At 40.6% G+C, this 24,427-nt stretch overlaps 1 protein-coding gene across 2 annotated transcripts in view; it reads right to left on the reverse strand.

The window, feature by feature from the left end:
• Positions 1-24,427, reverse strand: part of LOC133998902 (potassium voltage-gated channel subfamily C member 1-like) — a 70,797-nt gene that overhangs the window by 16,398 nt on the left and 29,972 nt on the right. The window contains exons 2-5 of one of the 2 annotated variants that reach the window (XM_062437933.1): positions 11,255-11,386; positions 9,693-10,554; positions 6,873-7,085; positions 3,533-3,651 (exon numbers count right to left, since the gene is read on the reverse strand). In XM_062437933.1, coding sequence (XP_062293917.1) covers positions 3,533-3,651; positions 6,873-7,085; positions 9,693-10,554; positions 11,255-11,386 — 1,326 coding nt within the window. Of the gene's footprint in view, positions 1-3,532; positions 3,652-6,872; positions 7,086-9,692; positions 10,555-11,254; positions 11,387-24,427 lie in introns of those variants that run through there. The other variant, XM_062437932.1, reaches the window with a different exon arrangement.

Raw genomic sequence — 24,427 nt, forward strand, 5'->3', positions numbered from 1 at the left:
AAGACATGGATCAGCCACAAAAGACACTGCATTCATTTCAAATGTGCAATTGGAACTTGTTTTTTGTAAATCAAATATTCAGAATTGTTCCCAATCAACTTGAGCCGGTAATGATTGTAACGGTTTGGAGCCAAGTCTCTGCTGTAAAAAAACACACAGTGTGCTCTCTGTGGGCTGCGCTGTAAAACAAACAAAAACTGACCTGAGCTCAGTTCCAGAGGAAACCGACCAAACCAACCAATCAGCAACCAGCTCTCATACTGGCCTGGCAAGGCAACGAGCCAACCAGGGTATAGCAGTCGCTTTCACTCTGGCACCCAATTGAATCCCCATTTATTCCTTTGGTATAATTTGTTTAATTTTGGTTTTGATTCCCAATTATATATTATTTAATTGTTTGATTAGTCCTTATTTCACTGTAGAATCTGAAAAGCAAAGTATGGGCAGACCAGGCACCATCTCCCCAAAAGCATTCTGGAAATAACACCTCCCTGGTCTGTTCACAACCAGGCCAAAGTGCTTTCAGGGGGGGGAAACGTGATGGTGAGCGTTTGGTTCGCGGTGCCCCCCCCCCCCCCCCCCCCCCTATCTGTAAGTACCAGAGTGAGAAGAGACCGGGTGAGAGGAGGAGAAGGAGGAGGAAGAGGAGGAGCAGGAGGAGGGGAAGACAGCTACACACGAAATACAGACACACACACAGATAAAGGACAGACGGACAGACAAAAACAAACAAAGAAGACATACAAAAAAAAAAAGAGAAACAGACAGACAGACAGATGGATAGTGTAACACAGACCGACAAGAGCCAATGTACAAACGCATGACCTGACACAACCTGGGGAAGGAGACAGTGACACAACAACAACAAAACAACAACAACAGCAACAGCACGCATCAGACATGGACCCACGCTAAGAACTTTAACCTTTAAGACCCACTCTGACCCCATGACCTTTTTCTCCCTGGTGGTTACAACATACTGTAGGTGTAGAGAGGGAAGGCATAGCTCTCTCTCTCTCTCTTTCTCTCTCTCTCACACACACACACACACACACACACACACACACACACACACACACACACACACACACACACACTCTCAAATAATCTAATAAACAGCACATAAAGGCATGCTTTTACTCAAACAGCCGAAGTGGTGCTCACAGTGTGATCTGCTTGTTAAATAGTGGTAGTGGTGGATGAATGTGCGTGTCTGTATGTGTGTGTGTGTGTGTGTAGGTGTGTATGTGATTTGTCTCCTTCAAGTCAGGCCAGCTAACACAGCTTTTGGCTTCTAAATTTACCATTAAACTCACTTACCACACAAAAAAGGACAATTCAAACGTTAGCTTAAGTCACAGTATATTGTGTCTGTTCATACACATACATACACACACATTTGTGTTTCAGTTGATTGCAAGATAGGACGTTGAGCACAGAAAATCTATATTTGCAAGCCAATAAATTCTATTTTTTTGAGAATAATGTTAGGAAAAGTGTTTGGTTTTGGAAAGCAAAAAAGCAAAAAAATAAATAAAATGAATAAAAATAAAAATACACTGCTTTAAAAATGTGGTAAATCCAAAGTTTGACAAGCCTGCTATGTGTTTGCAGTGTTTCCTCCATGTTGACTGCTTTGGGGTCACTTTTCAACCGCTCACACTCACTCAACCACTCACTTAATACACACACACACACACACACACACACACACACACACACACACACACACACACACACACACACACACACACACACACACACATATTTCGCGCTGCTCTATTCATTAAAAGGAGATACACTACCAAGAGTTTCCCAGGCAGCAACACAGAGGTTGACTCACATTTCAGAACAGTGCTGCACAGAGGCTCCTAAACACTATTGATTTCTGAATGAAAGGATATTTTTGGCATTAAAAAAATATTTTTGTGGCCTGGTGGGGGTCCTTGTTTGCCTGGTGGCCCATCAGGCCTGTACAGTTATAATGGAAACACTGGATTAGACAATTGCTGTTCATGTTAGATTCAAAAATGCTCACAGTGTTTCAGTGTGTCACAGTGTTAGCAAGTGGTTTCTGATATTGTCTTCAGTTACTTCAGTGGTGGGATTATCCGTATATCAAGATAGGACTATCACTAGAGAAGAAGGGAAGCACTGGGACAAAGGTAACTAAAGCATTTTAGAGTTTTGGTTAAGATATCTAGTTTTATTAACATCATTTTACAGTTATTTGTAATAATAAGTGAAAATTATGACCACAAAATATAATTTATTTGTTTGCAAAAACCTTTTTCTGTGCTCAAAATATTTCATTGTATTTTCAAAAATATAATACTATATAACTGTATGTACTTTATGTGTATGTACTTGATTTATTATACTGTATACTACAGCATTTATATAATAAGAATGACTACAATATTAGCTAAACTAACTAACTGTTATGAATAATAAATTGCTGCTGTGATTTGAAATTAGTCCTTTGTGAACCAAATAAAATGGAAAAATCAATGCTCGGGTCAAGTGTTTTTGCACTGTACGGACAGAACACACACCCACACACCATGCATATGCCCCCCCCCACCCTACACACTACTATTATTCACCGTATGATGCTGAACCACACTTAAAAAGCCTTATAGTAACAAGCAACCTGCATGCACCTATATACATTCAACCTGTGTGTGTGTATGTGTGTACACGTGTCTGTGTGTATGTGTGTGTAAAGTGATGCTTCGTATTGTCTGGGATTAGATCTAAGAGCTTGATATTTGCTGTTGTTTTCGGTGCTCTGTGCTCTTTTCTAGTGTGTTTTACTTTGTCACTGCATGGTGTTTTCCAGCATCTCTGTAATCTAATCTAATCTAATCTAATCTAATCTGCTTCACGTTACTGTCATGTACTCTTTGCATGGGTTTAATGTATACTCTGTTCTCTATTGAGCTGTACTCTGAGCAGTTTCATTTGTGTACAGCACTTTGTAACATTGTTAAGAAAAGTGGTATATTATTAAACGCACATTCAGTTATTGTATTGATTGAACGAATGATGCTGTGATGTAAAAATCGAATCTAGTCTAGATCAGTCTAATGTAGTCCAGTCTAACCTAACCTAACCTAAACTCATTTAGTCTGACCCATTTAGTTTGATCAATCTAATCTAATAAACCAATCTCTAGTCTAAACCAATCTGGTTTAGTTTAGTCCAGCCCACTGTAATATAGTCAAATACTAGCCTATTCTAGTCAAAGGTAATCTGGTTTTGTCTAGTTCAATTTAATCTCTAATCTAATCTAGTGTTGTGTAGTCTACTGTTTTCGAATGTATTTTAATGTAATTAGATCTAATCAAATCTCAACAATTCAGTATAATCCAATATAGTTGAATCTAGTCTACTATAATCTAGTCTAGTTTCATTAAATTAAATGAATTATAAACTATTCTGTCCCTGTCATTCAGCTGTTCTTTGGTTAATTTGGACAGTTTGTAGTGGTTGGTGGTGTCACTGTGTGGAAAGTGTTACCTGTGTGTTTCTATGGTTTGATCCAGGAGGAGGTGGAGTTAACACTGAGGTCCTGCTGGAGCAGAGGCCCCTCCGGCTTGAACCACTCCTCTCCCAGGGAGGATGTCACACTGCTGGACTGTGAGCCGTCTGATGTGCGTGTTAGAGTATTTTCAGAGCGTGTTTATGCGTGTGAGTCAGGGGTGTGTAGAGGAGTGTATAGGGCGTTAAACGTGAAAGATCAGGGGTTATAGTTTTAAAATGATCAGTTGTTTTAGTGTTAAAAGGTCAAGGTGTTAGCAGGGATATGAATGTAAGATTAAGGAAAAAAAAGGCAAAAAACATGCATTGTTAAAGAGAATGAAGTGTATAGTGAATAGGGAGAGGGGGAAAGGGAAAGGTGGGCAAAAACCAAAAAATGAGAGCAGAAATGAGAAAGAATGGGTGGAAAAAGTGAGGAGAGGAGAGGGAGAGAAAGAGTTCATGAATTACAGTGCAGAAAAGTGAGAAAAAAACCTCAAGTTTAGAGTGAGACAGAGTGAGGAAGAGACAGACAGAGCATGAAGAAGCATGATGTGATGACTGAGAACAAACATGTCACTCATCATCTGTCTGTTCTGTCAGATCAGATTGAAAAAATATACTGCAATTTACATGTGAAGACTTTCATTTCAAAACAAAGATGTCTTCCTTGACATAGAAAGAAATGATCAAATGTAACTGTTATAGCACCCTGAAGGATGTGGAGACGTTCTATATTTTTGTTACTGTCAATAAAATCCCATGAAAAGACTAAACCAACAATGAAGTAATGTGTGTGTCTGGGCCATAGACCTGCATTGCAGCCCTTAACCCCAACCCCAACCCCAACCCTAACCCTAACCCTAACCCATCAGTGAGCCACACTGTTGCACTGGCTGACATGTTCATTTATTACTATGAACACACACTGTAGTTTGTTTGTTTTTTACTTAATCCTACACACACTGTCCTGCTGCCAGAAATACTCCCTAGAAGATCAAATGTGTATTAATCCACTGCTGAAAATAGTCCCCGAGCAAATCCACTATTTCCTTTTATTTGAGTAACTTTTGTGAAAAACTAGAGTGACCAGAATCTACAGTCATGCTAGCAGCTCTGTGAGGCTAAGCTAAATGCTAACATACTTATAATTAGGACCGGTATGTATCGTTTAAAAAAATTACGATACCAAGTACCCTGGGTACTTGGATTGGTACTGGTATCAAAATGTACTGTACCCTTAAAGTGATACTGATACCAATTGAGTACTTCATTCATGAGAATAGAAGTATTAAATTGCATAAAATGCCACCACAGACAGGTTGTAGCTGCTGTGGCAGTTGGCCAATCGCATGTCGCATTAAATCGAAGAACGCTTGTGTTGATCGGCTGTGAGCAAGTCCATACAAATATTCATATTTTCTAGCTCTGGGTGCAGAAAGGATTGATTGCAGGTATCGTTTGACAGGAGACGTTTCCATCGGTCAATATCTTAAAGGTGTCGAGTACCGATACCCAGCCCTACTTATAATGACAATATTTACCTGCTGATGCTAACCTTGCTAACAGATAAACACGGTCGTGAACAAAAAGTCACCAATGTTCTGAGGGATTCATCTTCTGGAGTCCGTGAATGTAATCACAATCCATCCAACAGCTGCTAAGGTATTTCAGTCCTAATGCTAGCACGACTAAAAGCTAAAATACAATATAAATTATTAACTTAAACTATATGTACAAATTAAGCATTAAAAACAAAACTACAAGGCCTCATGTACCATATACACCACACTACTACTACAATGTTTATTGAGACACATGTTATCACAAATAAGTGAGGAAATTATAGTTAACTAAATACAAAAACTGCATTTGAAGGATTTGAAGTGTCTTTTGTCTGCATACATCAATGTTAGTAGGATTAAATACAGTCATTGCACTTGTAGCAGCAAGAACATATTGTCTGAAGTGTGTGTCTCATAATGCAAATACAGCAGTGTAGAAGCATAACAGCAGATTTGCACTGCTTCTTATGCAGTTTGTTGATCCGTCCATCCAGCATGACCTGTGCTCATAAAATCATCACAATGTTGCAGAGTCATAATTCACATGGCCACTAGAGGTCATTGTCAGGTAAAGCATCTATCATCAAAGCCACTAGAACAAATGACTGATGCTGTCTTTTTTATGAGAGAACTGTGTTTTGTTTTTTGGTTTTTTTTTTTTTTGTCTTTTCATGGGATTTGATGACAGAAAAAAATATGGACACATTTGTATCAAATACAGTAAAGAAATTGACATTATCAGTCTAATACAGGACAGTGTTTTGAAATGAAACAGTTAAGCTGCATGTAGACAGTATAACACAAAGAACTGTACCCAACTGTGATGGACACAGAACACAGCACACACTGACGTCCAGTGTTATCCTGCATTTCGTGTTGCTGAGTGACTGCTGATCCACCTCATCTGCACAGTCTGAACACTGCATCATTTGACCACGACACAAAGACAGCCATACTGTACTTCATGTACGCATGTTGTCATTATGAGACACTGATACCTTTGTGTTACAGTACAGCTAATCCAGTCACTTCAACAGCAGTGGCAGACGGTAGTGCTGCAGCAGCCTCTGCAGTACCTCTGCAGTACAGATGCAGGATAAATGCATAGAGGGAACTTCTACTACAGCTGTGGTTGGAAGGTGTGAATGAACAGGATCAAATCAATACCATTTATTGGACATTGATATTTCATTTGTGCTTCAGGTGTGAGCACTTGATGTGTGACAGTCTAAAAGAAGAGAGCTTTGAGGTGATGCTGAGCTGTCACTGAAAATGACGGCTGGGAGACGGGACATGTTGTGTGCTTGTGTGTTGATGAGTCTTAGTTTTACTTTAGCATTATATATTTAGTCCTCTTGCTTTTACTTTGAAATACAATTAAAAACTATAATATTTGTTCATATTTATATTGTCTATATGTTGTGTGTGCATTTGCATCTATTTTTCTGCTGTACCTGTCTGTTTGTGTGTGTGTGAAACATTCTATAGGTGCAGGAGGCATAGACATAATACCGTGAACACCTGTAAAATGCAATGCTCGTTCCTGAGACTGCATTTTTTATATGGTTAGGTGTTCCTGTTATTTTGTCCACTCCATGTGTGTATGGGTTGGCATGTAATTGGATGTATGTTGATGTTTTTGCACACTACACACAGTGTCAGTACGTATCAATCAAGACCATGCATCAAGCGACAGCTCGCTGCTGTCATTCAAGTATCGCCCTCCCCTTGCTCCTCCTCCTTCACCCCTCTCCATCCTCCGCCTTCCTCCCTCCGCCCTCCTACCTTTCCGAACGTTCCCGTCCGTCGTGCGCTGGAACTCCCCGGCGCTCAGCAGGAAGCAGGCCCGGTCGTGCGGGTAGCGCTCGCGGCTGGTGGTAGAGCCGAGGCCCCCGGTGGCAGGGCTACGCTCGTCCCCTAGGACCTGGTCGATGGTGGGGCAGTCCTCGTTGGCCAGGGCTGCCGCGTTGGCTGCCGCGTCACCGTTCTGCTTGGAATCTGGGTGGGATGAGATGTAGCAATGGAGAAAAGGGTGGAGTAGAAAGTGGTAGGAAAGAGGGGAAAAGTAAAGAGGCAAGGAAAGGAGAGGAGAAAAGAGGAGAGGGAACATGAAAAGGAGAGGAGATGACAGGATAGAGAAAAATCAATCAAATAAGAGAAGGTTTAAAAAAACAGGGAGAATGTAAATGATAAAATTGGAAAAAGGAGGGAGAGGGAAAGTTAAGCGTGAGGAGGAGGAGGGAGGTGAAGGAAGAGAAGATTAATGGTCGGGAGCGAGGAGGAGGATCATCAGAGGAGGGGGGGTGGTTGTGAGAGGTGGACCCATTGAGAGAAGCAGGGAAGGTAAGGTTGAGCGCATAAAGGCAATACAAATGGAAAAGGGAGATAAGAACGAAGGTGGTGAGGAGCGACTCAGAGGAGGACGAGGAGAAAGGATTAGGAGATGAGAAACAGAAGCCGAAAAGCGAGAGATGTAAGAGGAGCAGTAACGGAAAAACGATTAGGAGGTAAAGAGAAAATTAAAGAGGGTAAGGAGAGGATGGAGGGATGATAGGAGAGACAGGGGAAGAGGAGAGAGGGAAAGGAGGAGGGTGGGGGGAGGGGGGGTGTGCAAAGGAAGGTTAGTGCCTTGTGATAGCTATAGTGATCACATGACCAACACACTGCAGTAGAACAGGCTGTAAACACACTCCATGTACTCATACACGGCATTAACGATAGTGAATGAAAGACAAAACAGGAGTAGGAGAAAGTACTGCACTGCACGCAAACGCACACACACACACACACACACACACACGTGCGTACACATGTGTGCACACAGAAACAGAGGAGATGGCTGCAGGGAAAGCAGTGTTTGAAGCTTTCAACACAGTTGTCAAATCTAATCTGATATGATTTACTGCTCAACAGTTACAGATACAGACCAGAGGGATGGACACACACACACACACACACACACACACACACACACGCACACACACACACACACACACACACACACACAGTAATTAGACCTTGTGTCTACAGCCAGCCTACATGTTTACCATTGTCAATACCTTAGCTTAGCATATTAGCATGCTAACTTCTGCTAATTAGCACTAAACACAAAAGTACTGAACTGAAAATGATGGACAATTGTGGAGGTCATTTGTACGTCCTTTGTTAACTACTGCAGCTGGAAAGCTAACCACTAAATCGCTAGCCAGTTGAGATCATGCAAGCAATCAAAATAGCTCTCCCAGCTAGCTAGCTGGCTTGCTAACTATCAGCAAGCAATTTATGTACAGTAGGTCGCATGGGAGACACTAAGATAATACATAGTACTAAAGTTTATGCTCAGGCTATGCCAGCTTCCTCCAGATAGCTCTGTCAAGATAGTTTGCTATTTATAAACAGCCCAAATTTGTATGTCAAAATTAATCAAAGTGGAACCACAGATTTTATAATTCTATGTTGATCGACTAATCAGGTACTTGACTAATCATTGCATCTCTATCTGAGTTAGTTGCTGACTTTGGAACCATAACCCTAACTCTCATCCCAATATACAGGCAATACAAATGGATATCTTGTAGACACACAGCATAAATTGCTGAAGATGTGCTTTGAGGAACTGCTTAGTTAAAAGTAAATCTGTGGTCTAACACACACATACACACACACACATACATACACACACACATACACACATACACACTAACAGATTACATGTCAGTTTGCTGTCACACACTTGGGTGGCAAGCCAATTTAAAGACTATTCATAGTTATAAACCTTAAATCCTGTAAAGGCCCACACTACAACTCACACACACACACACACACACACACACACACACACACACACACACACACACACACGCACGTTCCTGCATCAGTGCAGATGATGGACACGTCTATTAAAACAGTGCAGCATAGCAGAGATGAGGAGAGCAGAAATGAGATGAGATGGCTTGGATCAATGTTTCGACAGGCAGAAAATACTGAATATCTATATAGACCAGATCCAGGATAATCTGAAAATGCCAACCTCGGCTATACAGGCAGGGAAAAGAGATGAATTTGTCGAGAGAAAGTAATAAGCTTTTTTTTATTTCAGCTTACATGTCCCATCGTAATTTAAAATCTATTTTAGTGTACTCCACTCCAGGAAGAACGAGGACATTAGCAAGTTATTTACAGCTTCAAAACCTGAAGATACACACTTCTCAAATCCATTCAGTGCTTGAAATCTGATCTTTGGTCATCACTTTGACAAGAAAGTGGGAAACTTTTAAAGTCTTATATCATAATTTTTCTTAAGGTGATTTAATTTGTAATTTCTAACTCTATATGTAGTAAAGAAGAAGACATGACTGATAAACAAATCCTTTCTCAGCCATCCCAAAACATTGTGTCCAAGCCCATACACAAACATATACAAACATGTCACATGCTCAAAAAGTGTATTTGAGAGGTATTCATACCATTGACTCTCATCTCTTATCTCATTACTGCAATACATGCTTGTTTTATGGACCTGGTACTTGTGTTTTTCCCACCACATGCACACATTTGCCCATTAACAAACACAAAGGATCTCAGTTCTGTTCCTCAATCACTCACCTGCCCTGTTGATTTCAATAATCTCCTCCTGTGCCAGTGGGCAGTCTCCAGTACCCATCATGCTGCCGGATCCCACCATGCCCGGTCCAAGCACATTGCCCATCAGCCTGTGCGGCGAGGCAGTTGCCATGGCGAGGGCATCTGGCTTGCAGTAGTTGGGGCTGCCTGGCTGTGGAGCTCGGGGGATGTGCTTGTTCCTCTTCTTGGGAAGCTTCTGCTTGGCCATGGCCAGGGAGTAGTACATGCCGAAGTTGTTGACAATGACGGGCACAGGCATGGCAATGGTCAGCACACCAGCCAAGGCGCAGAGGGCACCCACCAGCATTCCTGACCATGTCTCAGGGTACATATCCCCATAGCCCAGTGTGGTCATGGTCACCACAGCCCACCAGAAACCAATTGGGATGTTCTTGAAGTTGGTGTGGGCCGCAGCTGTTGGATCATCTGGGTCAGCACCTATGCGTTCAGCATAGTAGATCATGGTAGCAAAGATGAGGACGCCCAGCGCCAAGAAGATGATGAGCAGCAGAAACTCGTTGGTGCTCGCCCGCAGAGTGTGGCCCAAGACCCGCAAACCGACAAAGTGGCGGGTCAACTTGAATATACGCAGGATACGGACAAAGCGCACGACACGCAGGAAGCTCAGCACGTCTTTGGCTGTTTTGGAGGAGAGGCCGCTCAGCGCCACCTCCAGGTAAAAGGGCACGATGGCCACAAAGTCTATGATGTTAAGGGCGCTGCGGAAAAACTCTGCCTTGTCAGGGCAGAAGACGACGCGCGCCATCACCTCAATGGTGAACCAGATGACGCAGACTCCCTCCACATAGGTCAGCCAGCCATCTGTGACTACCTCATACACTATCTGGAGGGTGGAAGAAAGGAATAAAGGATTAGTTGATTTTACCAAGCATCTATTCATATAGTGATTAATTAATTTGTATTGACAGCACTGTCAAAGTAAAGGTCTTGTGAAATGAAAACCTTCCATGTGTCAATACCTTGTGCCTCTGGGCATAGGGCTCTACCATTTCACTGTTACATGCTTGTGTGCTATGTGTGCTTCCTGTCAGAATATCCATTTCCTTTAGAAATTCAGTTTTAACCCAACATAATTTATTTTAGGATAATCCAAACTCATTCTGAGCTAACCCCCAGGGTGATATAATATAGATGTGAAAGATTCCTATGTTTAACTCACAAGTGTTCACATCATAGGACAAATCAACTTGGTTGAGTTAGAGTTGAAGCTGTTGTGATGTTAATGTGAGCACTATTTACAAACCGGAATCTTCATAATTATGATCATTCCAATATAACAGAAGGGCCTCATGAAAGAATGTTTTTGGTTGGTTTAGGATCAAACCTTTTTGGAGCTTGATCGGTTCTAGATGCTAATAATCGGGATATTGCTTCATCTTTGTTGCCTTGTTTTTTTAAATCTGTTTTTGCAAACCTCCTCCTCAGACTTCTTGGAGATGCAACACTAAAGCATTGTCAAACCCCTTTCAACAATCACACCAACTCTGTGACATTAACCGATTCACAAAAACTTCACACAGTACCTCCTCATGTGTCGTGTTGCCGACGGTGACGTTCTCTGTTTTGTTGTAGATGGTGTTGAAGGCTTCGTGGGTCTCCAGGCAGAAGGTGGAGATGGAGAGGAGGATGAAGAAGAGCGAGGCTAACGCCACATACTGCAGAGAGACACACACAGGGGGGGGGGGGGGGGGAGATGTGTTAAAAATTTGCAAACATCCTCTTTTAATTTTAAATGCCACTACAAGAAACTGTTGCACCAATATTATTCTGACCCATTCAAGCCTTTATCACAAGTATTTTATGTGTTGAATTTATTTCTGGTGGTGGTGGAGGAGGAGGAGGGGTTTGGGCCATTGCGGTAAAGTGGAAAGCAGTGGTTATGCCAACAGGCTGCAGATAGAGGGCGCCAATAACACACTGAGGAAAGTGGAGGAATGCTGTTAATTCAGTGCAAATGTCCCGACTGCTGCAATCCCATTGATAACAGCGCAGTCAGAGAGATAGAGGGAGGGAGGGTGGTACGGAGGGATGATGTATGGAGAGTGTAAAATAAATGAGGTACGCAGGGTGTCTGTGTGTGTGTGTTGTGTGTGTGTGTGTGTGTGTGTGTGTGTGTGTGTGTGTGTGTGTGTGTGTGTGTGTGTGTGTGTGTGTGTGTGTGTGTGTGTGTGTGTGTGTGTGTGAGAAAGACAGAAAGAGACGAGACGGATACACAGTGCAAGTAAAGACAAAATAAGAGAGTACATAACAATGCTGGAATAAGGAGATGTATGCATTACTGTGAGCACCATTATGAAAAAACATGTGCCATGTACTGTATGCAAGAACTTAGATAAATGTCTATTGATATGTGTGTGTGTATGTATGTATGTGTGTGTGTGTGTGTGTGTGTGTGTCTATAGATCTGCCACACATAGGTTGAGCAGTCTTTTTTCTATTAGCATAAGATCAATGATCATCTATTTGTCTAAGACAACCTTTCAGACCCCCACTCCAATACATGTTCAATACACACTTCATCTACCTTCACACTGGCAAACCATTCATGTACTTTATGTAGCATATTACCAGTCATTTTCTGTACAGTGCTCACATGTGTGTAATGCGATTTCCTTTCCTCTGCAGCATCCCCTAAACCCCCCTCCACTATTCCTTGCTCTCCTATCTCTCTCTCTCTCTCCCGCTTTCTCTCCCCATTCTCCATACCCCCTCTCTCCCTGTGCTCTATGCAGTGAGCTGCCAGGATGTGTTGGGGTCCTCTCACTGTGTGCAGCGTAGCAGTCGTCTCTCTAAATGCAGGGATAGATTTTAATGTTCACACGTCTCTCAAGGACAGCACAGACTCATCGTCAGAGCCCCTTTTATTCCTTTTAATACTGATTGTTCTTTCTCAGCAATCATGCAGAGACCGAGCTGCCCATTTTGAACCTCTTACATGTTCCACTATCACTACATTTGCATATTTGGTATCTAACTGCAACTTTGTGGGAAAGGGTTATCAGACATTCCATGACTGCACAGTAAAACAAACACACATTTGAAGCAATATTACTTCATTACTTCATTTTAATTATCCAATAGGAGCAGGGTCAAACACAACAGCTGGCCCATGGATGTATTATAAGAGCTGGATACTGGACCAAAGATGGCGCCCATGAATTGCTCGGCTAGCACAAACATGAAAAGTCTCTGGCTTCCAGGTTTAATTCTGTGTTATGCGGCCCACTGAATATGAAACTGAAATTCCAACTTGGCTCACAGACTTTACATTGTGATGATGTTACAGATTTTGAAATCACTTTTCTCGGCTTGAGGAAAATTTTACAAATATAAAACCTCCATGGATCAAAAATTCATTCGTAATAGAAAGAGTCATGATTGACATTGTTTGCAGTTCGAGGTGTCCTGTCAACAGTTGTACAGACGTCTCTTTTACAATGGTGGTCGATGGGGGAAAATTCTTTTTGGGGATGCAGGGGGATTCTTCGCTCCAATACCGTTAGTGGCCACTGGGGTAAAATTGGCTGATGGCTGAGCGGCAGTGCTCTATCCAGCTCCTACAATACATTCATGTGCTGGCGCAATGTTCCAGGGCAAGTTAAAGTTTATGCAGAGCAAGTTGATCGGCCAATCACTGGCCCTTCTGCAAATCAGAGTGATGGGGATACAGTTTGGGGTGAGTGGAGGACATTTTGTTTGATGGCATTAAAAGTAAAGTTAGGCTTTTCTGTCGGCTTACCGACTCATTTTTCAAAAGAAAAAGAGAGAGAACACGCAAACTGTCAACGCGAGCGAGTGAGTGGCGATAGCGAGAACAAAGCCGACGAATGAGAGAAATAAAATGTTATTTTCGGATTATTTTGCATATTTGTATAATATATCAACATTAGATATCCATAACCAAAGGTTCAAAAAAACTAATCTAAAAGGAACTTCACTGTTGTACGTAGTATGTATACAATTAAAAGATTTCTGGCACAACATCACCTACTTTTTTCCTGCTTTTTAACTACCGTATTTAAATACTGCTTGTAATGTGTTTTATGATGTGCCTGATGAATTCTGCATTGGTCTATTAATACAACTGTTGCTGGAGCTTTGACTTCCTACAATAGCTAAATCGCCAAAATGATGAGTTGTTTTAATTTTCTGGCTGCCGGGCCAGTGAAAATATACAAGAGGCCCTTAAAATTCTGATGAACTGTACAAGTATGCCAATTTTTTTCATGGGACACTGAGGTGGCAGTAGACAAAGTTGCAAACACAAAATTGATATATTATGTTCTACTAAAGTTATAAGACATAGATGATATTCACTCCTTTTAGCTCTGTATTGGTCTTCACCAAATCCTGATTAAAGTATCTGGCTCTTTAGCTGCTAAACACTCTGCTTTACTTGCTGATGTGCTTAGCAGGTAGTATACAATGGGCTTCTTAGAGCTTTTCCCACTAAAAACAGATGTCTGCTACTGCTAGAAACTAGATTAATCAGAGCAGTGAGACTGAACCGACATCAAAAAAACCAAAATGTTTAGCTAGGCGATGCAAAAATGGGTATCAGGGTAATTGGAGTATCAGCTGATAATTTTCTGTAGGTTTATCACTATGAGTGAATCCTTTCCCTTTTAACTTAGTCATACGATACAATGTTTATGTACAATTATTGATTTATGCAGCTTTCAACATTATAAAGTTACTCAGGTAAAATGAACTGTGACACATTTTGGTTGACACAGTTTGATGCCAGGTTTCTGGGTTTAAGGGCCAGTTCATCCAAACCACAGAAAGACTATTTAGCCTTGCAAGATGCTTCAGTACGGTTACTGGAATTCAGATAAATTACCTTCAACAAATGTTACTTTTCAGAAACAGTGTCCCAGTTAATGCTCATACACCACAGGCCTGACTGTATTTCTACTGAAGAAATAGTCCCTGTAAAAACTGCTGTGAGCACTCAATATTACATTTCATCGAGATGTGAGTAAAAATGTTTTTTGTATTATGGGTAAATTATTCATTGAAGGTAAGATAAAAATAATTCAAGCTTTAAAAATGCACACTTTTCGTACATAGTGGCATACTTACTGTACAAAAATGTATATGCTGCAACCACAGGATGCTACCATCTGCTACATTTGTACTGTTGCAATGCAGCTTTTTTTTCCCTCCCGCAGTCCTCTGGTATTATCTGAGTATTACCTAATACGTTTGACATTTTGTAATAGCAGGAAAAGCTCAGATACTCTAGTCTTTCTTAATAAAATTTGATCAAAGCCAAAAATATCTGTGGTATAAATCTCATACAACTCTCAGCAAGTAAGTGAATGAACATATTCGCCAAAACGATTTCTCTTAATGGAATGATGTGATAATACCTCTGCCCCCCCCCCTACCAAGGAATGGCAGAACAAAACGGAATAAGTGGCCATAGATAGCAGTAAGAAAATAAATTAGCTTAGCATTAGCTAAGTGATATATGGTGATGTTCTGACTCGGCTCCCTGTGTGCTTTGAGGTGGTTCTGGTCCTCTTCTTTCAACAAAACACTGACTTTATTACAACCCAAGATTGTCAAATTGTTTATTGCTTTACCATTGGTCTTGAAGGGATCAATGACATAGGAAAATATGCTACTGCACGCTTAACCAAGTCGTCCTCTCATCCCTAGGTAGTAGGGTTATAGTCAGAGACCACATGATTCATTTTACCCAAACAGAAAAAAGGAAGACACCTGCTAGCTCTCCCAGATGCTGGTCCAATTATTCAAATGAGGAGGATGAGGTTAGGAGTAAGGTGGATAGATTATTTTTATTTTGCATTTATGAGGATTTGAACCTTAAAATAACTGTATATATTTTTCAGTTTGTCCTGCTTCAATAGGCCCTTTACTGCAACCCTAACCAGCAACCCACTTAAGAAGATTAAAAACCCAGTCAAACCGTGTCAAAACCACTTCCTATGTGTGTGTGTGTGTGTGTGTGCGTGTGTGTGTACATGTGTGTAGACGTTCATGTCTCACACGGCGACTGTCTGTTAGGTCAATGATGAAGGTCAACTCAACATTGTGTATGCTTGCGTGTGTGCACTTCTGCTCACGTTTGCCTAAAATGTGTGTGTTTTTGCTTAAGTATACATGTGTAAGTATGCTCTCAAGTACATGTATGTCTATGTATGTGTGTATATATGTGTGTGTCAGGTCAGTGATGAAGACAGACAGATGAAGACTTCCTCTGATCCGCAGGGAGCACATGGAGTCCCACAGCTTATTATCATGGTCTAATTTAACACTGCTATCTAGAGCTGTCCTGGATACACACGCGCACGCACACACACACACACACACACACACACACACACACACACACACACACAGACATATACATATACACACACACACACACACACACACACACACACGCACACACACACACACACACACACACACACACACATACTTGAGCATTTTAGGGGTATTGAGGAGTTATAAAAAGGCAGATACAGAAGAATATATGGCATAAACATTCCCTCATTTCATTTTTACAACTTGACTTGGCGAGCCCCCTCTTTAACTGGACTCTGCACCATTTAAAAAAATATCTCAGTTAATTTTAATCGCTACTAAAATACAACATCTGTGTACATTTGACATAATATGTTGTACTGTATACATGCAATACTACTGAAGTGTCTCTCACCGTCTAATTTATTTTATATTGGTAGTGTTTGCAGTTTATAATATGTGGAGGATCTGAGAGTTGAGATATAAAATAGTACATTTTCTGAATAAAATGAAATAATTAGAGGTTAATCCAGTTACTTTAATACCTGAAAAACTCAAGGTTTATTTATTACATTGATTCCAAAATCACATAAAAATCCAATATTGCCAGAGAAGACAGCAATAGAGCAAAATCCCTGACATCAGATCGCTCCTGAGGAACAGGGCTGATAAATATAAATTGTAAAAAATAAAATGCATATGATGATAAAATTTAACAGGTCAATATAATCCATTTTATTATATTATATGTTATGTGTTTGGCTAATGACAAATTTTGGGAAAGGAAAAAAATTCAAAAAATGTTCTGAATATACATTATGAGTTTGGGGGACTTTGCACTAATTCGGTAGAATGGCCCTTATACAGTAGCTTTCTTTCTGTTTCTATTGTCAGATGAGATCTTGCAGTGGGAAACACCTTCTACCAGCCAAATGCTGCCCAGATGCGTCTGGCTGGTGAGTCCCTCTGCTTTGCCAGACACTTTGGCAGGTAACCAGCCAGCATGATAGTTGGCTGGTAAAATAGTGTGATTGTCTGTCTGGTTGATATGAGAATTTTAGCTACCACTGTGCACCACCACATCAGACAATCCTCTAGTAATACTGTATTATAACAAACACAAGTGTATCCCAACAAGTGCCTGATTGAAGTTTAGTGGCCTCACCTGGTATCTTTGGGATTGACTGCTGTTTTCCACTATCCTGAAGCTCAGATCACAATGTGTGATCTGCCAATGAACTACTGCCCAACTGGAATAAGTGAGTTATCATTTCTTCAGGATACTGACATGGACAAAAGTACCAAGTTAAAGTTACCAAGTAGTAGATCAATAGAATCATTTTCTTTCCATGATAATTAAGTCAAAATTGGTTTGGGGCGGGTTGCTTTGGTTGCTAGTTGCAGTGACTCAAGAACTATATGTAAACATAACATTAATAATAGCGTCCAAACAAAGAGCAACATCGTAACATCATCAGCATCATCTGTAACATTGCTGAAAATCCCCTAGACAAAGTTTAAGAGATTGAGATGAAATCGAGTGGTAAATTATTGATTTATATGGAGGGCAACACTCCAGCCCAGAATGTGATGGTAACGCACCTAAAACCTGTTTGCCAACCGCCAAACAACAGAAGACGAAGAAGAGCCCTTCTCTCTACGGGACAGCTGAATAAAACTACGAATAAATAAGGCTTATCATGTGAAAGCAGCCTCACGTTGTCTGGGTTTTTGTTGTGGTTGTTGGCCGCTGTTCTAAAAGCTGTTTGTCGCTTTGGGAATTTTTTAATGTATGCTTAAGCTGCCAGTGTGCATTGCTTTTAAATGTGGTACAGTAAACGGTTGAAATGCATACACAAATTAAAACATTTTGTTTATGTTTTGGTGGTTTTTAAAACATTTTTGGCCTGGAAACCATCAGCTGTATCAGCCAACACCGCCTGTCAGTCATACACTGTGACCTAAATCTCTTCCCTTTACCTCCTCCCCTGGACAATCTTCTCTTTCTTTAGCTTTCTTTTCATTCTTCATCACCGTCTCCCTCTTCTCCCTCCTGTCTCAGCTATTTTCTCCTTCACTTCTGTCATTCTTTTTATACCTTTCTCCTTCATTCGTGTTACTTTTACTGTCGTCTCTTGGAATCCTTAGAGCTCTCCTTTCTTCATATTCGTTTTTGTCCCTAGCACACTTTTTTTCTGGGTGCATAGAATGAAATGCTAGTGGCGACAAAACCCAGAGAATTATCATTGAACTCAGCAGTTCCCCCTCAGTTATCTTTTAGCTCAGTGTGTGATTGTGCACTTTAGCAGGCAGCTAGCATTTAAAAAACTGTCAAACTGACAAAGTTAGCAGTTAGCTGTTGAAGAAAGTCAAACACCAAATAGCTACCCAAGGCTAAAAAGACAAAAGAAAAAGTTAATATTGGACTTATATTTGTCAGGTGGCCAAAAACTGATGAGAAGATAATGTTGCTCCGTCTGCTAAATGTTTAAACAGGCATTTACCAACATGATAGTCATAACCATATAGGGTGATTATATGTATGGACTGTGTTTCCATTTCCCTTGCTTTAGAGTTTTTCTACCTCTTGTGGCCAAAAATCAATTAATGCACCTGTTATACTAAAACATTTTGCTGACATATAACCACCCTTGCTTTTAGCTAAACTAGTCTACAAATACAGGCAAACACTGACCAAACATGCATGCTTCTTAAAAGCATTTAAGTGGTCTTAACATACACACAGGTTTTCCTGTCTTAGCATATCAGAGGGAATAACACTAAAACCCTTAACATCATCCGGTGACTCAGAAAATACTCATTACCTAAGTACTTAGCTAATAATGTCAATACTAAGAGAAAGGGGAGGAAGGGAGGGATGGATACAAACAGTCAAGAAAACAAGTGTGCATGTCAGCAAAAGAGAGAGATGTACAGAGGAGAGGGATGATGGACGAAAAGGAAGAACAATTTAGATTTTTTTTTAAGATACAAAGAGATGGAATAAGAAGGTGAGACAATTCCGCAACAAAAGGCACGATTCGGAAGAAGGCAATGAAGCAAGAAAAAAACTGCTCTCAGCTTGGGACAGAGGATCAAAAGCATCTAATTACAGTCATTTAGCCTGGCCAGGCTAGAGATCTGTGCCCAAACTCATCACACTGATCCCACACTGACCTATATGTCAGTGAGGAGAGAGAGAGAAAAGAGGAAAGGCTAATGAAACTTTAGAAAGACGTGGTTGTGGTACAGTAAGCTTTGACTTCTAACTGGTGAAGATACTGTGAGAAAGACCACTGTAAATTTACTCAAAAGCAAAGCAATTACTGGTTCAGACTTAATACCTGTTCACATAGGATATAGAGTATGCATATGTATGTGGTAAAGCACATCTTTTCACACCAATAAGTGGCAGATAGCAGCATGGGGCTACAGCTGCAGCTCAGAGACCTAGGTGATACTTATAGCTAGGTAATTGTATACAAATGTTGGGGTTATTTTCTCCCATTGCCACTATACTAGCAATGTGTTGCGATGCATCTTTTCTTCATACATCTTAGCAGAGCAGTAGCCAGAGCTTCACAACTGGGGTGAAATATGGTTTTCTACCTTCTTCACCAACTCCATCTCCATCACTGCATGCAAATTGGGTTTTTCCATGTGATATTGCAGTGGTTATGCAGGGTTTGAAAGCAGAGGCTATATTAACTAGTACTGAATTACATTACTACATTGTTTTAGCTACAGGAGCATGGATACATATTGATTAATGAGGTTATTTTAATGATTAATTTTTTAACACTTATATGTTGTTTACCTGTTAAAGGGCTGCTTAAGCGTGTGAATACACAAGTTCATGTGGCTACCGTGGTCAGTGTTACACCTTCAGTTGCTCCGCTGTGGCCACGCAGTGACATACATGTTATGCTGCATCTGCGCCTGGTGTTTTGTGGCCATCGGTTCAAAAAGACACTTCAGGCTGCTTTACGTGACTTTACGCTGCATTGATTAAAATAAGTGTCAGAAAGTTTGACACCAGCTGATTCAAGGTCTATTTTCTGGCTTTTTTAACTGCATTTTCTCTAGCATATTTTTTTTAGAGGTTCACCATTCACCATACACACCAGAGTCTGTACGTGTGTATGGGGAGGTAAACATCTGGTTTTAAATAGTGGTTGTTGACTCACATTGCTACTAAAGCTCATTGCTTGTACATATTTCGTAAATCATTCAAAGGCAAGATGGCGCCACAATATGGCAACACAGTGCTGACTGTCTTTGCTCTGCTTCAGATTCTCAGTTGATGTCATGATGTGACCCTGTCCCCCTCAAACATTCAATAGCAAATACACTTTGGAAGAAATGTATGACAAGATGTGTAGGTACTGTTTTTGACAAACAGCTCTCTGGGCCTTTATTTTGGTTAGGACTTAGACACCACACATTTCTAACAGAAAGCCTGTGTTTAAAAGAGTTTGACAGGCATGAGCATTTACCAGGCAGAGAAGGTCTTGAAAAGTCAAATTAAGGTGTTCAAGAGGTTGTATTTGAAAAATCAAAACAACATGGTTTAAAAGCAATATTAAAAGACATAGACAAAGCAATTTGACAACACTGCATTTCAGAAAGGGTCAGTAAAATCAACAGTCAATGACACAAATCAGTATCATTGTTAAGAATCAGTGTAAAATGAGAATCAGCAGCAGCAGTGACTGTGAAAAGAAAAGACTATCTGTGTAAAAGTGCTACCCTTGTCAGGTGTCCTTGTGATTTGGGGGGGGGGGGGTTGTTGCTGTCATCCTGCCGCATGTCCCAGGGGAAGAAGCTGTTATGACACCTCACTGTCCTGCTCATTATGTGGCAAATGCGCCCACTTCTGGGGATAATTTTAAACAGGTTATGATTCAGTTGGTGGAGGTCTTGCATAATTTGTTTTTTTTCCTAGTCTGACAGCGTCTCACATAAATGTCCTCGAGGTCAGGTAGTTTAATCTTAGTGTCTACGATTATTCATTTATCACTTTTTATCACTCTGTCTTATTTTGAATGGCGCACTTACCGAACCAAGCCGTAATGCTTCCACTGAAAACCAGTTCAGTTGCTGCAGTGTAGAAAAGACCATTGCAGGTTCTTGTGGACCATTCTGAGTCTCTTGAGGTGGAACAGGTTCTGTCTTGCCTCCTTCACCTTAGCCGTGACGTGTGTTGACCATGTCTAGTCCTTGGAGATGTGAAAACCAAGATACTTGTAGTTGTTCAAGCTCTCCACCTGGCTCCTGTTAATCTGTAGTTGTGTGTAATGAATCCTCTGTTGGTCTTTCCTGAAGTCAACCACCATCCCCCTTGGTTTAGGCAACATTCAAGTCTAGATTATTGTCCACACACCATGCTGTCAGCCTCTCCACCTCATCCAGGTAGGCCAACTGGTTATTTGAAATCGTGGCCTTCCTGAGACTGTATGATGCAGCTTATATATTGACATGTGACTGGTCACGAGTCCTTCATTGTATGCAGCAGTGAAGACTTTCAGAGCCTTTCTAATAGATTTGTTGACCCATGGTTTCTGATTAAAATCTTTACAGTCTCCATGGGAATTACATCATCTACTAGTTTGACTATGAAACTGGTGGTTACTTCCGCAAACATGCTGATGTCATCATGTGAGCTTGATTGGAACATGTCCCAATCTACATCTCCCTGTGAGTCCTGTAGAGTGGCTTCACGTGTCATTGGCGCTTCCTGCTGTATTTTCCTCATGCAAGCGGTGCTAGGCAGTTTTGTAACTGCAGTGGTCCAGATTTACTGTGTTGATAAAAGTTCAGCACCAACCTTTATTAAGTTCATTTTATTGAAGATCCTGACCACTATCAGTACAGCCTCAGGATGTCTGGAGTAATGTTTATATACTCCTGAAGTGAGGTCATGCATTGTCCATATCAGGTGGTATATAAACAGCAGCTATGTTTAACTATGATGATTCCTGTCAATTCTCTAGGCAACTAGTGGGTGCAGCAGAATATCATTAGGTGTTCCAAGTCTGACATGCAGGACCATGACAGATCAAAGAAACAGATATCAGAAAAGAGATGATTTTTTTCATGTTGTGGTTCTACAAAATCAGCACTCACAAGTGAGAAAAGTACAAGAAAATTATTATATTAATAAACAGAAAACTCTGCATGATCGGAGCTGCGGCGGACGGAAGCACACAACCGTGCGCCATCTTGGCCATCTGCTCTTTTGAGATCATCAACTGAAAACTGACCTGCAGTACAAGCCGAAACATGTTTTCGTTCTTTCAATATGTAACCAAAATCTCCATCTTTCCCTCACCGTAACCATGTGTTTTAGTAGCCTGAACCTAACAACGTCAGTCTCTCTATGTGTCCAGAGGGACGGAGCAATTTTTAAAGACCCAAACAAAAAGTTCAAAATGCTTCAACAAAGATAATCTCTTGGATACTATGTATTGTGAACAACCTCTCCTCACTTAAAGCACGGTTTTCAGCTAAAAATGTGACAGCAGCCAAAACATTTTTCACAAATGACATCATATTTTTCTCTCTTGTGGCAGTGACGCAGCAAACGGGATGTCCTCTCTTACACTGCAGAAAACACACGCGCGCACACACACACACACACACACACACACACACACACACACACACACACACACACACACACACACACACACACACACACACACACACCTTGTAAAGGTGACTTCACTGCAAATAGCCTGACTAAAGATTTGCATACTGTTTACTCCCCAGGAGGAGGATACAGCAGTATGTTGGTTGAGATCCCTCTGTGAATACACACACATACACACACACACACACAAGCATGTGTTCTGCCAAGTCAGTGAAAATATGACTGGACAGGCTGTGTGAATGTGTGTGTGTGTGTGTGAGGTTGTGGGTTTCTATAGAAAAACAATGTGTTTTGAGGTTCAGGCGAGAGACAGTCTGTATGTGGTCTTGTTGCTGCTCTATGTTGTTTCAGACAGCAGGACGTGGTGCAGTGCATTACAACTATCCCAGTGTGCTCGAGTCTCAGCAGACCTCCCTCCGTGGATTTCCCTCTCTTCCCCTCTTCTTTCCACTTCATTCTCCCCGTTTATCCCCATTCATCTCTCGCTCTTTATCTCATCGTCTATCGAGCTGCCTTCATCCTCACTGCGGTTCATGCTTTCCCCTCAACCTGTTTGCCGTCTCATCTCTCTGTCTCTTCCTCTCTTCCTGTTGTTGACAGATGGCGACATGCGGGGGGTGTCAAAGATCAGCATCGACAAAAAACAAGCAAACAGTTCGGATAATATTATAAAGCAACATCATATTAAACAAGATTTGAAACCAGTTTGCAGTAGTACTGGTCTTTTTGAGTCTTGAGTGGATAGAAAAACGTGCTTGTTTGACATCTAACTACTCTGACAACACCAGTATTCACATTGTGGTTATACGTATATCTGTTTAGCTTACATTATCTATGCAGTCTCAGCTTCTTTTTTTTTTTTTTTAGCATTGTTCAACATATTTAGAAGCAAGACACTGCGTCTACACCACACCATCTAATTATAAAAATGCTGTTTTTAATGAGCTGTTTTTATAGAAACTGCTGCGTTTCTTCTACTCAGTCCTTTTTTCAGTTGGCAAACAAGAAAACTGCATCAAAGCCAAGATTTTATTTTATGGTCATGACACAAAATTAACATGCATCCAGGTTGATGACAACAACTGGCTTTACTTACAGAAGAAGGAAATGATCGATCACAGAGAAAACTGGCAACATAAAGTTCCTCCTTAGCTTAACTTTACTACTACACAGGCTAAATATTCACCCCTGTTTCCCTATCTTTATGCTAAGGTAGGCTAACCACATCCTGACATATAGAAAAACTAAAAATGTAATTGAATTAATAAAAACAATTTTTTTTTAAATTTTAAGATTCAGATTCATGTTATAAGATTAGTAATGTAACATGTATTGATAAAAACTCATTTTAATTGATTGGATCACTCTGTTGTTATGCCGACTGTCATGGATCACCTAGCAACACATAACAATACATGTTGTGATGTCATGTTCTTTTTTTCTTTAACATGATAATGAATCTGCTGCATGGAGTTGCACACTGTGTTTGCTTCTCAGAGTTTGTTGTTCACACATTGTAAAAAAAAAAAAAAAAAAATGAACTGGATTAACCAAGACCTCAAACTTTTTTATGTTTTTCAATTGGATTTATTGATGCTTATCTTTAACAGATCACGATCTTTGTAAAGGCTGATCTCTTGATTTTTATGCATGATATGAATTCTGAATGTATTTTATAGTCAAAATGTATTTATGCCTTACTCATCTATTTCTGTTTAATGGTTTTTCTAGAGGTTAAGAGTATGAAATCACTTTTGTACTGTAG

The sequence above is a fragment of the Scomber scombrus genome, chromosome 18 (assembly GCF_963691925.1).
Source record: "Scomber scombrus chromosome 18, fScoSco1.1, whole genome shotgun sequence".
Lineage (NCBI taxonomy): Eukaryota > Metazoa > Chordata > Actinopteri > Scombriformes > Scombridae > Scomber > Scomber scombrus.